Source organism: Carcharodon carcharias, chromosome 20 (assembly GCF_017639515.1).
Source record: "Carcharodon carcharias isolate sCarCar2 chromosome 20, sCarCar2.pri, whole genome shotgun sequence".
In the NCBI taxonomy this organism is placed as follows: domain Eukaryota; kingdom Metazoa; phylum Chordata; class Chondrichthyes; order Lamniformes; family Lamnidae; genus Carcharodon; species Carcharodon carcharias.
The window spans coordinates 67,966,166-67,979,870 of NC_054486.1; the positions used below are offsets into that span (position 1 = coordinate 67,966,166).

Genomic DNA, 13,705 nt, shown 5'->3' on the forward strand with positions numbered 1-13,705 from the left:
TGTATTTGTATTTTTCCCATATTAAAAATGAATTGCATCCATCAATGGTGTTCGTGTTCTGCACAATTTTAAGTCCATGTTAATGATTAAGTTGCTAAATTGGAAAAAGGGGCAAATTGATTTGTGATAAAACTGATATGTGAATCAAAATAGTTGCCCTTATTATGGTGAGGCTTTTACACGATAGCTAGATTGACTCCAAGATATGTTGTAAAGTGATTTCCAATGTAAAATATAACCTTTCTTGGGTTGGTTTTACGTTGGCAGTGATTGATGCATACCAGTACATGGGAATGGACAATGATGTGTGTCATCTCTCCTTGAGTATTTCTCATATTAAGTGGGTTGCAGCAATAGCTCTTAATTGAAACAAGAGCGGCTGAACCTGCATACATATTTGAACATAGTGACTTGCATCTCCAGAAGCAAAGTACTCCAGTACTATGCTAATTGATCCTTGTGTCTGATTCTTTTCATCTATCAGCAGCTAATAGAATTCAGTCTGACAGTGTAAATGTACTGAATAGAATGTGTATAGTATTAATGTGCTCTGAATTGCATATTCCAATTTCACATCAGTATAAGATGTTGAGGCAAATTTCATTCTAGTATGAATTTAGAGTAGAATTGTCCAACCTTTTTGCATGGGGGTGGGGGACACATTTCAATTTTTTTCTCACTGAAAGGGCTAATGAGCAAACTTTGGCAAGATGAGGTTTGGAATAAAATTAAACATGATTTTTTAAAAAAACAATCAATTTCAAAGCAATAAATTGATCAGTTTTTAAAAAAAGAGTAATTAATAAAAATGGCTGTTAAAAAGTTCAAAGCTGCACAGTTAATCTTTTTTGCCTTTCTGCTTAAGAAGCAGAGCTAGAGAGAGAGACTAGGCCCCAAGCCCTGGTCACCAGGGAAGGGGTAGGGACTGCGGCCAAGCTAAAGAGTTGGGTTTAACTAACATTGACCTTGCATTCACCTCTGGTGACACACACTCCGTGCTGGCGGAATTCATACGAAAGTAGGGTTTGGAAGTGGTTTGCCGTTCAGCCTGGGTTCTCCTTCTCTCCTGGCCTGCTTTGTGGATAGGTTTTTGGGGAGGAAGGAGTAGGAGGAGAGAAAGGGTTTGTGTGTGTGTGTGTGTGTCTGGCTCACTCGCACTGACACATCACCTCACTTGCACGGACATAGCCATCTGCTCTCTCACACTCACTCATGCAGACTCACTCACTCCCTGCCCGGGTCCGTGAAATTTGGACAGTTTACTGCTGAGAAGGTACTCTAGATGCTGTGAAGAGATGCACTTTCTCACTCCGCCCTGTCTGATGTTCCAGCCGCCCCTGGGTGGAGGGTTGGGTGGGCATTGTTGCTGCGACTCTACTGTTCCTTGTGGCCTCTCCGGTCTGCTCTGCCATCTTGATGCCTGTGTTCCTTTAGGGGGCTCGCACCTGTGTCGGAAAGTGAGAGAGAAAGGGGCACAAGGCAGAGAGAGTCCAGACTATGAGAACAAAAGAGAAGCCACTTCTCCAATCAGAAACTGTTTCTCTCCTGCAGTTGCTGCTAGCAGGCTCACTGGTGAGCCTATCAACAGCAAATGCAGGAGAGAAATGTCCTTTGATTGAAGGAGCAGCTGTTTGTAGAATCTTTCACTGAATTTAGCCATAGTTTGAACAGTGAGTCCGCAGACCAGAAACAGAGGCTTGGCAGGCCAGATTGTGGCCCAGAGGGCTGTAGGTTGGGCAAGCCTAGTTTGAAGCAAGTGAAACATGAACTCCAATGTGTGATATCTTAAGATCCAGCTCAAATTAACTAATTTAGGAGTCTAGAAATCTGTGGTATTTTATTTCAATTTCTGATACCTACAAATTTCTGGTAACTTTTTTTAAATAAAAAAGATTAGTTTGTCATTTAAAATGTTTTATTTTGAAGCTTCCTGTTTGCATAAAATTTGGGGAAAAAAATGAAATTCTATGTAAAGATTTCATCCAAAGAGGTTTAAAAAAACAACTTAGTACTACTTCATGGATATTTGAAATAAGTTAGCCGTCATAAGAGATGAGATATTTCTTTGAAGGTTAAGGAAAGAAGAAAGCAGATAATTGCAGGTAAAATTACTTTAAAAAAACCCTCAAAATTATAACTTCAAAAGGACTAAGTTGGATATTAACTGGGTAACTGAGCAAAAAAATAGTATTTCTGGTTGTTTTTGTCCCAGAGCAAAACAAAGAACATAAAATGGATGGCTTCCTCATGGTTCACTTGGTAAATATGCTGTAATTTGTAGAATGGAGCCATATAAATGATCAGGGCCCCTGGTTCAGTCCCTACTCTGCACTGAGTTAACTGATCTCTGGTTAATGATTGATTATAGGTTTTCAGTACATCCACTTCACAGAATCATTACAGCGCAGAAGGAGGCCATTCAGCCCTCATGTCTGCACCAGCTGTCTGAATGATCAATTCACTTGGTGCCATTCTCCCACTCTTTGTAACATTGCACATTCTTCCTTTTCAGCTAACAGTCAAATTCCCTTTTGAATGCTTCGATTGAATCTGCTACCACCACACTCTCAGGCAGTGCACTCTTGGCCTTAACCACTCGCTGTGTGAAAAAGCTTTTTCTCATATCGCTTTTGCTTCTTTTGCCAATTACTTCAAATCTGTGCTCTCTTGTTCTTGATCCTTTCACGAGTGGGAACAGTTTCTCCCTATCTACTCTTTCCAGATCCCTCACGATTTTGAACACCTCTACCAAGTCTCCTCTCTTCAGGAAAACAGACCCAGCTTCTCCAATCTATCTTCATAACTGAAGTAAACGTCTTGAGTAGGAATCAAGATAATTGGGTCATAGGGGATGCAGACACTCTTGAGTTGCAAATAACCTTAGGGTACTAGTACTTATATTATCTTAAGCTTACTGTGCTCCCATTTCCTGCAGTGATACACCAATATGGGAAAGATTGCCCAAATGGCTAAGCTGCTGCAGCAGTTAGCAGGATGCTCTGAATAGGATGTTGCCCAGATCATTATCCTCAATTGATAGGCATGGTTTTCATAAGGGTGTATTGGAATTACTTATCCCATTCCGGTCATAAATGCTTTTGATGATCTGATAGTTGAAGTTTAGAATCTGGTTCTATGAAAGAATAGATTTTTAATAAGTCTTATAGCCTTGGAACTAGTTGGATTTTGTTCCTGTGCTAACACATTTTATCTGCCATGTACAGACTGTCATGAAAAAATGTAATAATTTCTGCCACTCCTCTTTATGTTCCGCTTTTCCTCTGTCAGTGGTACAAACAAGTTTACTAAACAGCAGTAGGTCTGTTTGTTAATCCTTTATGTTAGAGTAGGGGTTCTCAACCGGGACCTGCAAAAATGTTTTCAAGGGGTCTGCCAGATCAGCATTTTTCAAGAATAAAATCCCATCCTGCAACAAAGAAAAGTGAGACTGATCACTACCAATGTCAGTGGCGCCTCATTCTTTACGAAGAATAATATCACCAAATCGACTTTTTTTTGACACCCAAAAAAGTGTAGAGTTTAATTCAGTGCACCGATGTGAGATTGGACCGATGTACTGCTGCTGCCAGAGCTGATGTTGGAGGAGAGGAGATCCTGTCCTTTTTCTTGACAGTTGTCAGCAAGCTTTTTTCCTAGCAGAATGTGTGGTGAGTTGTCTCTAGTTTTAAATCTGATAAGCAGAGTATCAGGTCAGTGGAGTTTGATGTCAGTTTTGTGGGATAAATGCACCAAGTATTAATCAGAGTGTTGATGCATGTTTGGCCGATTTCACCATTCTCTCGCTGGTGTTTGTCTGTGGCAGTTGTTTACAAAGTTGAGCATGAGCTTATCAGACCGTCAACTATCAGGAACTCGCACTCTTGGATCGGAGTCCCAGTTCTGCAGTGTGGCCAACCATGGAAGTTGACCTTTTATGTGTAAACATGTTGGCCATGGAAGTTGACCTTTTATGTGCATCTAAGCTGTAGTGAGCCTGCAGCTTAGGTGCACATCATATAACCATTTTTGGAGCTAAGCCAAGCATTTGTAATGATGCCTAGCTGATAGATTCACCTCAGCAGGTTCTGTTTACACATGCTGAATGGTAGTGAAAACTTTGTTTGATTGGCAACTTTATGAAGTTGTACTAAGTTATTCTTCCTTTGGTTTTTCGATGCCTGTTTGTTTATTTGGACAAGAGTAAGAGGTGTTAGGATTAAATCTTTTGTCATTAAAACTGTGAATGGCTATGTTTGAGTGACACTTTTGTGAGGTTGTAAGATGAACAGTTTTTTTTAAAGGAAATTTTCAAAGCCTCTTTGAATATTATGTCAATGTCAGGATAATTTCAAAGACTTGCCAAACTTGCCAATGGCTTATTGGTTCTAAACATAGTGGATACTGGAGCAGTGGGTATGGAGGATGCGTGGGAGCAAAGGAAGGGGTTTGGAGGGGGCATGGAGGTAATGGCAGATGTATGGAAGGGGCATGGAGATTGAGGTTGGAGGGGGAGTGGGGTTATGAAGGGGATATGGGAGGCATGGAGGGGGTATGGGACAAAAGGGATTGAGGGAAGTTGGGGGGGGACGTTGAGGGGTGAGGGCTGGAGGGCCTAACAACCATGTACAGGACTGGGATGATATCTCAGTAAATGGAGGTGGCCCTTCTAACCTGCCAGCTTCTCCATCTGTCCACCTCTGTGCCCACCTCAGGTCTGCCTCTGGAGGTGGCAGGCCTGACTCTAGCCACACCTGACACCTGGAGATCAAAATACTGATTGAGTGGGCTGATTTTTGGAAGTCGAAACCTGGGTGTTGGGAGATGGACGTGGTTCCTGAACTGAGAGCGAAAATCCAGCCCTATGACTCAAGGGGGGACTCAGAAGCAAAAAGGTTGAGAAACACTGTACCAGTGTACTTTTGCTTATATGGCACATAGTCTTGAGTTCAGAATTAAGAAACCTTCTGAAGTCACCTTTCCAAATGATGTGCACACACTCACTAATTTAAGTATCAGTAGACGGAATCAAATTAATTCTAATTGTCACCTATATTCTTTACCATAATGGAGGGAACCTGTCTGATGGTTAATGGAAATCGGTAAAAATTGCAGCTCTTAAAATTTTGCACAAATGCTACAGCAATAAATTAACCACAGGAATAAAGACAAGCAGAATACACAAAAAAAACCTTTCTCTAGGGACAAAGTTTTATTTATGTTGGATGAGAGTAAACTAAGTAATAAGGAGACATATCACACAGGGCAGTATTCTGCAAGGGTTCTGGCGAGCAACTGAGACATGGTTAACTGAAGTTTCACTAGTTAGTTTAGCAGATGGATTTCTGTATATGTACTGATGACCAAATGTCCTATATCAAAACTTAATACTGAGATTTGTTTGTACTTTGTGAACACTTAGTAATGCTGCTCAGTTATATGTTCTGGTTATAGAGTCTGTGGACATTATTTAATTAATTTTTGATTTTGGAGAATGTTAAGATTTACTGCAGTCGGATAAATATTGGTGAAAGTTTTTAAGGGCATTGTGAATTTTGATCATGAGCAGTAGAACTTGACCTGTGATATTATTTAAGCTGACATTCTTCATGTGTTATTCAAGGTGGATACATTTATTTTCCTTTTCCTCTTAGGAACGTGTTCAGAAAACTTTCCCACACCCAATTGACAAATGGGCTATTGCTGATGCACAGTCTGCTATTGAGAAACGCAGACGGAGGAATCCTCTTCTTCTACCAGTGGATAAAATACATCCTATATTAAAGGTGGAAGTTTGTTTTGATCTATGCTTATGTACTTGACAGTGTGTTATATTGTTAAAATAATGCTTAAATGCCACTTTGATTGGCAAATGACTGAATTTAGGAATTTTTTGGGGGTCATGGAATGTTTGACCAACTTGAAATGTCTTTAATCTTCTTAAATGTGAATTAATTCCTTAACCTGACATTGTTTAGCTCCATGGAAGGTAGACATGATTGTAAATAGGTGGATTTGAATTTGAGGAAAGTTTCATTTTCCCCTGTCAGTGGTATGCACCTTCAGTTGAGTCTAATCGCATTTTCAGGCTTTCCTGCCTATCAATCTGTTAGACGTTTTTCTGTCCTTATATCCTGAGCTGTATTGTAATTGGACTTCAGATACACAATGACCACCTTATGATATTACCGTGCCCATATTATGGTGGGTAAGGACATACAAGTATGCATTATTGACATCATTATGTGTAGTTTAAAAATAATTTCCAATTAACAAAGCACCCAGCTATATAATTAGCAGGAAGTTGTAAAGTTTGTCTTATGGGGTTGAAGAATTCTAGGGAGCAATTTTCATGATGGTGGGGATATTGGCACCAGGGGTGGTATTCTGGGGAGCTGTATTTGGTTTTCATTTTCTACGTTCAGTTTTGTTTGGCTGACCTTTCTGGGAGCAGTATGTGGTGGGCTGTTAGGACTTGATGCAGCTTCTTGTTTGTCCTTCTCTGGGCAATGTGTTTTCCTGAACTGCCTCATAGTAAGGAAATACATCCTGCCATTTGCAATGAGAACTCTACTGTTGTTTAATCCTTTGGTGAAAGGTCACATTCACAGAATAGTTCATGAGAACTTCTGTAGTTATCCAGAGACCTGGACTAATAATCAAGAGATGTTGGTTCAAACCCCACCATGCTAGCTGATGGAATTAAATTCTGTTAACTAAATAAATCTGGAATAAAAAGTTAGCATTAATAATGGTGACCGTGTAACTACTGGATTGTCATTAAAAAAAATGCCTCTGGTTCATTGATGCCGTTTTAGGGAATGAAATCTGCTTACCCAGTCTGGCATATATGTGACTCCAAACCCACAAAAATGTGGTTGATTTTTAGCTGTCCTCGGGAAATGATCTAGCAAACCATTCATTTGTCAGAAAGGGCAATTAGGGATGGGAAATAACTGATTGCACACCCCAGTGACAGGTATTCAGGGGAAAATGAAATTTTTGTCAAAATCAAATCTACCTATTTACAATCATGTTTACCTTCTATGGAGCTAAACAATGTCAGATTATGGAATTAATTCACATTTAACAAGATTAAAGACATTTCCAGTTGATCAGTTAATGGGTTTATCAGTGATGCCCTCATCCCATGAATGATTAAAAAGAAAAATCTTGACCAGGGTCAATGTTTTAAAAAACAATGGAGTTAGGTTTGAGTGGTGTGCATGTGAATGCACAAAGCATTCAAATCAAATTAAGCCATTAATAATTGTGGCTTGGATTAAAAAAATGTAACAGCGATGTTACTTAGGTTTGTGAACTTAATATTCCTAGTTCTAACATTATCAAGGGAAATTGGGAGTGGGGAGAAAGAGTTATAAGGTAGTGGTGTAGTAAAAGTTTCTATTATTACTAGAATACAAGAAGGTCCAGGAGTTGTATTAAGACAGAATCACTGCATAAGGTGTTAAGAATTAGGAATGGATATCGCACAATTCTTTAGCGTGAAATAGAGATGAACAATAAAGGCCAGTGGTGCCGGTGATTCCCACATTCCAGGGATGACTCTTAGTAAATGTATACACATTGGAGCATTAACATTTGCTATTATATTCAAATTTATTCAACACATTGATGGCAAAGCCACAGTTACAGCAATGCATGCATCTTTGGATACTCATTATATGAAGGGCATTAGATTCATGGAAAAGATTCATGAGAATTATACCAGGTATGAAAGGCTGTTGGCATAAAGAAGTGAAAAGATTGGTGGTGCTTCAGTAATCAGAGAAGTTTAAGGATGAATTTCATTGAGGCTTTCAAAACTACAAAAGGGTTTTTAGGGGCAAATAAAGATCAACTAATGGACCCTAACTATCTGTTTAAACTCAACTGTGTTAATTTATGTATTCTCCAACAGCTAATGAGTTGGTAATTAAAGAGCATAAATTTAAAATCACCACCAAAATAGTAAAGGGAGAAGTCAGAAAGTTTGGAAAAAGAGCTTTCCACATGAGTAACCCTCCCCGAATGGAAGCAGAATCCATAGTCTTTAAAATGTGAATTTGCTAAACGTTTGACAAAGAAAAACAATATGGTTAGGCGATAGAGCATGAATGGATTACTATTTCAGGGAGTTAATGCAAGTAATTGCATAAATAATTGTGGGTTGTCAATTAGTTTAAGTGTCTTTTTGTTGGTCTCGTGTTTATTTTCTTGAGCTTTAAAGATCCAAAAACAAATTAAGATTTAACCAATTTTTCAATTACAATTCTTCCCCCCCCCACCCCACCCCCTCCGAACCCAACCTCTCCCTCATCTTTGACAGTTAAAAATAAAAACAGTCCTGATGATCTAAACGTTTTTATTTCCACTTATAATTGATTGCCTTGTTTAAATTTTATGTAACATTTTTTTTGTTCGCAGGATGTGTTAGGTTATAAAGCAGATTATCAGGTTTCCCTTTACATTGTGGCTGTGCTGGAGTATATTTCAGCTGACATTCTAAAGCTGGCTGGAAACTATGTGGGCAATATCCGACACTATGAAATTTCACAGCAGGACATTAAAGTGTCCATGTGTGCAGATAAGGTAAGCATTGATTTGCTATCCCAATGCTATAGATTATAACATCATAAAATCTAATAACCATTATTACTGCTGATAAATAAGTGCCATGGAGGGTAGTTTTGTCCATTACTCTCATTTTAATTCAATTTTTTATTATAATGTTATTATTGTTTATTTATAGAAACTGTGACATTTCTTTTCTCAGTATTTTAAAGAGCTCAAACTCCATTGCATTTTCAATACAATTAATAAAAGATTGTTCAAAGATTAAATACTTGTAGTACAGGAGGAAGTATTTTTCTTAAGATCAGTGCTTAAAACCTCCAAGCACTTAGTAGCGTTGTTTAAGAAGTTCTTTATTATCCTTCTCTATTATCTTGGTTTTGTTCAATAACTTGCTGGTTTGTCGAATCTTGCTGTGTTGCTAAGCACATGCGGATACTTGGGCACATGCACAGACGCAATTTGGCAGGTATAAGTCTGTGATTCAGATGCAGTCTCCAATTTGAGTCTCAGGTTGCATACATAAGATTAGATTTATATGGTGATGTCTTTTCCAGACATTTTTAATAACCAATTTTACGGATACATTGCAATTTTTGTTGGAGTTTTTAAAAATGTTTTATAATTTCTAGCTATAGGAAAAAAGAAGCATTAGGCCCATTTGGTTAGGGTTAATATCTATGATATATTTACTTTCATAAATACAAGATTGTTTCTGTATTTAAAGTGCTGATACTGAAAGCAACATCAGCCTAGGGGCCAGAAATATACAGGTGGTATAGAAAGCATGCTTAAAAATAATAATTTTATTTAACCATTCAACTGTGGAACATTTCTTTTAATTGATAAAATTCCTGAAAAAGCCTTTTGACTTAATTTGGGCATAGCATTGCTTTTCCAAAAGCTAATTTACTGCTTTAGAAACATAATAACCCTTTATATACAGAACCATTCTGGAAAAATATTGTCCAGTGTAGCCTCAATGGTCTGTAGAGATGTACTAACGCAGACACTTGGCAGCAGTAGCAATAGCACTATAGGAGTTGAAGGCTTTCCATAGAAAGAAAGTAAAGGAACCTATTGCTTTCAAGAGAGAAAGTAGTGTGCTTGGAAAAATCAATAGAACTTCTGTTTAGTTTAGAGAACTTAAGCAGTCTTAATAGCTACTTATCCAGTGACATAGTTCTTGAGCTCTAAGCAAAATGACAAGGGTATGCATGGATAAAGAAGGATCTGCAATAAATTCTTGTGAACCAGAAACAAAAGAAGATATAAGGACATGCTGAAGGTGTAACCTCAGTGCCATTAATACTTTAGAGAAAGACTGAACCAGATCACTGCCAAAGTTAATTTAGTATGATGATGCAACCACTTCTGGATCCATAAACATTTGATTATAATAGACTTCAGCAGAAAACTTTGTAGCTGTCAATTTGGCTCATGAATAATAGAAAGTCAGCAATTTTCCTGCTCTTGATTATGATTGATCAGTCCCTGCTGGAAAGTGCATGTGTTGATATCATCTTAGGACAAGACTGGGGTTACCTTTGTGATGACCATTCCACAGTTGAAAAATCACTCTTAACCCAGGTTCTTTTGTAAAGAGTAACTTCTCTTGAATAAGGCACCTGGCAGCTGTGAAGTGTGTTCCAATATAAATTACTTTGAGGGAAAAAGGAGTAAGGAAAGAAATGGGGAGGAAAGTTGAAGAATTAAATAGAAATGGATATTAAAAATATACTACAGAAAATAGAGATAAAATGCTAAACCATTAGAGTTTAGGTTCAGTTTCAGAAATTATAGCTCCAGCCTGAAGGTCAGCCATTAGGAAGTACAGACATTTTGAACATTTAAGCCTTGCACTGCACTCCTGGCCAGCCATCCTTCACCTTTGGTAAGCTTGAGCTCAAACAAAATTCTGCTACCCATATCAACTGCTGCACCTTGTCCTGCTCACCCATCACCCCTATGCTCACTGACCTACAATTATTCCCAGTCCCCTAAACTTAAGGCCTTGTTTCTTACTATTTTCTGTAGTATATTTTTAATATACATTTCTATTTAATTCTTCAACTTTCCTCCCCATTTCTTTCCTTACTCCTTTTTCCCCCAAAGTAATTTATATTGAAACACATTTCACAGCTGCCAGGTGCCTTGTTCAAGAGAAGTTACTCTTTACAAAAGAACCTGGGTTAAGAGTGATTTTTAAACTGTGGAATGGTCATCCTCCATGCTGATCCTCCAATTATGGCTCCTTGGGCATCCAGCTCCTTTTACCCCACCAGTGGCAGGTGTGCTTTCACTTAGCCTAATCCCCATGCTCTGTTACTCCTAATAACTCCACTGGCTAAGCATCGATTTTTGCCTTATGTGAAACTTCTTGGGATAATTTTCTAAATGCAAATTATTGTAATTTTATCAAAGCTAGTGTTATCTATGATTCATCTTACTACTTCAACAATAATAAGAAAAACCAACAGAAGGAAACAAAACGATTTTGCAGCAGTTTATAATGGTTTGATGGTTAAAAGGGTATACTGATGGCGAGGGTTATTTACTAAGCATTTTCTGAAAAATGAACCAGAAGATTAAGTACAGCATTTTTGACAATTTATTTGATTAATACATTTTGCAGTATAATGGAAAAGACCACCCAGGGTTAGTGTGACCAACAATCAAATCAGTGCTCAGTCTGTGGTTAGTCATTCTAGAATGAGTTTTTATCTCAGAGATGTTATCACTCTTCGTGATGTTTTGTTGGGAAAACCTGACCCTGTACAGATTGTGAGAATGGAGTGTTTTTTAATATATTCAGGGAATATTGTGTTATTCTGTAAAGAAGGCTGTCTGTGTGTGTGTGTGTGTGTGTGTGTGTGTGTGTGTGTGTGTGTGTGTGTGTGTGTGTGTGTGTGTGTGTGTGTGTGAGAGATGAAAGGGGTAAAGGTAAATTACAGTTACTGTGCATAGCTGCTGAGGTTCAGAGAGCTAAAGATAGCTATTGAGTTGGATAGCTGTCGAGCTGTTAAGCTGCAGATGGCTGGAGCTGTTGAGAAGTCTTGGGCTGTAGCAAGCAGTTTGATTCTGAAGTGAATTCCATAGCAAATTGGAAAAGGATACTGGTCAGCTTTATTAAAGCTACAGCAGTCTGCCTTGTGTGATATTACTGGATTCCATATGTAAATATCTATAAGGGAGTGTTGCCTGGAAGGTGTTTACTTGTGGGTTTGACCAAGTAGAGAGTTTTTGGTGAATGTTTTTAAAGACTAGCCTTAATTGTGTAACTGGAATCTTGTGTGCTTAAATTTTCTTTTTTTTTTCTTAATAAAACTTTTGCTTTTAATTTTTAAAAACACAAGTGTTACTGGACCTTTTAGTGCTGAGATTGGTACATCTTTTTCTCGTGCTTAGAATACAGAAAAAAATGGTTGTGGCCCGTAAGCCAAGTTTTCCTCTGATTTGGTTTGTGCAGCAATTAACACTGGCTGTGGTCATAAATTAATAAGACAGGTACAGTAAGCCTGTTGATGGATATGTAGATAAGATATTTTGATCCTGTTTTTATTGAGGAATAATTATGTAATTTACCCATTTTGCTTGAGTGACTAAAGGAACAGTTTATTTGGCCCTACTATGTAGCTGATCAAAGAAAAAGTTGTTTTGCTATCTTTTGTTAGCTGAAATTCATAGAAATGTCACTCAATCCAACCAGCCGGTGTTGACATTTACTATCAATACAGTCAAATAGTCTTCAGTTACATTTACCTGCCCTATTTCCAGTTTGCTTCATCGCCTTTTCTTCATTCTTTTGTCCAATTCGATTGTAAATGTTGATACATGCACACTTCCAACTCTGGGTAAGAATGTAAACCTTAGCTGACTCTGTGGCACAGAGAAAAAGTGTAATGTTCCTGTTGTTAATGTTCCTGTTGTTCCTTAGTCAATGTTCTCCAATGCAACACAGACTGGAGATTGAACATGGTACATTGTGATCTTCACGGCACAGTAACTCACAGTAACAGAGCTATTGAGGAGAAATGGTTCTTGCAGAACCTCTTGCACTCATAGCAGCATGCATGAAAGTTTGTTGTCTGGTAGATAACTTGTTTTTTCACCTGCCTCTAATCGCTTTCTTGTCTGTCTCAATACTGTTGATGCTACTTTGATCATTGCTCATATCAACTTTTCTGTCTACCTCCTAAGATCAAATATGTTGCTGTCCCTTTCTTCATGTCCTATTGTATTGTCACCAAGACTCACTGCTTCCCACCTCCCTCCTCATTGTCCCCTGCCCTTATTCTGTTCTCATTTGTGAACTTGCCATTAAATCTCTTTATATCTTGACCTTCTTTAAAAGTCTCATCTGTGGAGCTTTATCATATGTTTTCTGAATATCTGAGTGCATTATACCTATTGGTTAACTTTCAGTGCTAAGTTTCTCAGAGAATTCCAGTAGGTTAAGAGGCAGGCATGCTACTTCTAAATCCATCCTGACTCTTTATAATCTCTGCACTGCAGATGAACATTGACTGCATTTTCACCACAACTAATGTTAAGCTTTCTTAATTACAGCTTCTGAATTTACGGATTTGAATATCAGCATTATGTTTGCTATCTTTCAGTTTTTTTTAAGAGCGGCTGTGCTTATATAGTTCCTGAACATATTAATCTAAGTCTCCTGGTTAATTAAGGATGCTAGTGAAATTCTTCTGGTCCAGATATTTTTTAGATACTTATTCTTTGTATGTATTTTTGAAAGTTTTTAGATAATGCAATGAACTATTTTTTCTTACAATATGTGTGTAACTCAGTGTTGGGCTTGATTTTCTTTTCAGGTCCTAATGGACATGTTTGATCAAGATGATATTGGTCTGTCTTCATTGGGAGATGATGGACCACATGCCACAGGTGAACAGAATTACAATGACCTGGTGAAAGCTGAAATTGCAGAGGAAAGGCAATATCTACGGGAATTGAACCTGATTTTAAAAGTCTTTAGAGAGCCATTTATATCTAACAACAAGCTGTTTACTGCTCGCGTAAGTTTTTATTATGCTGATACCTTATCAAAGATCGTTTGCATTTAAATATTAGACTACACTTAAGGTTTATTTCACACATACCTGAAATATATTTT

The 13,705-nt window shown here is 37.9% G+C and overlaps 1 protein-coding gene across 2 annotated transcripts in view; it reads left to right on the forward strand.

Moving 5' to 3' along the window:
• The window catches only part of sos2 (son of sevenless homolog 2 (Drosophila)), a 113,896-nt gene that overhangs the window by 28,045 nt on the left and 72,146 nt on the right, over positions 1-13,705 (forward strand). For both annotated transcript variants that reach the window (XM_041214127.1, XM_041214128.1), the window contains exons 3-5: positions 5,652-5,783; positions 8,425-8,589; positions 13,404-13,607. In XM_041214127.1, coding sequence (XP_041070061.1) covers positions 5,652-5,783; positions 8,425-8,589; positions 13,404-13,607 — 501 coding nt within the window. The remainder of the gene's footprint in view (positions 1-5,651; positions 5,784-8,424; positions 8,590-13,403; positions 13,608-13,705) is intronic.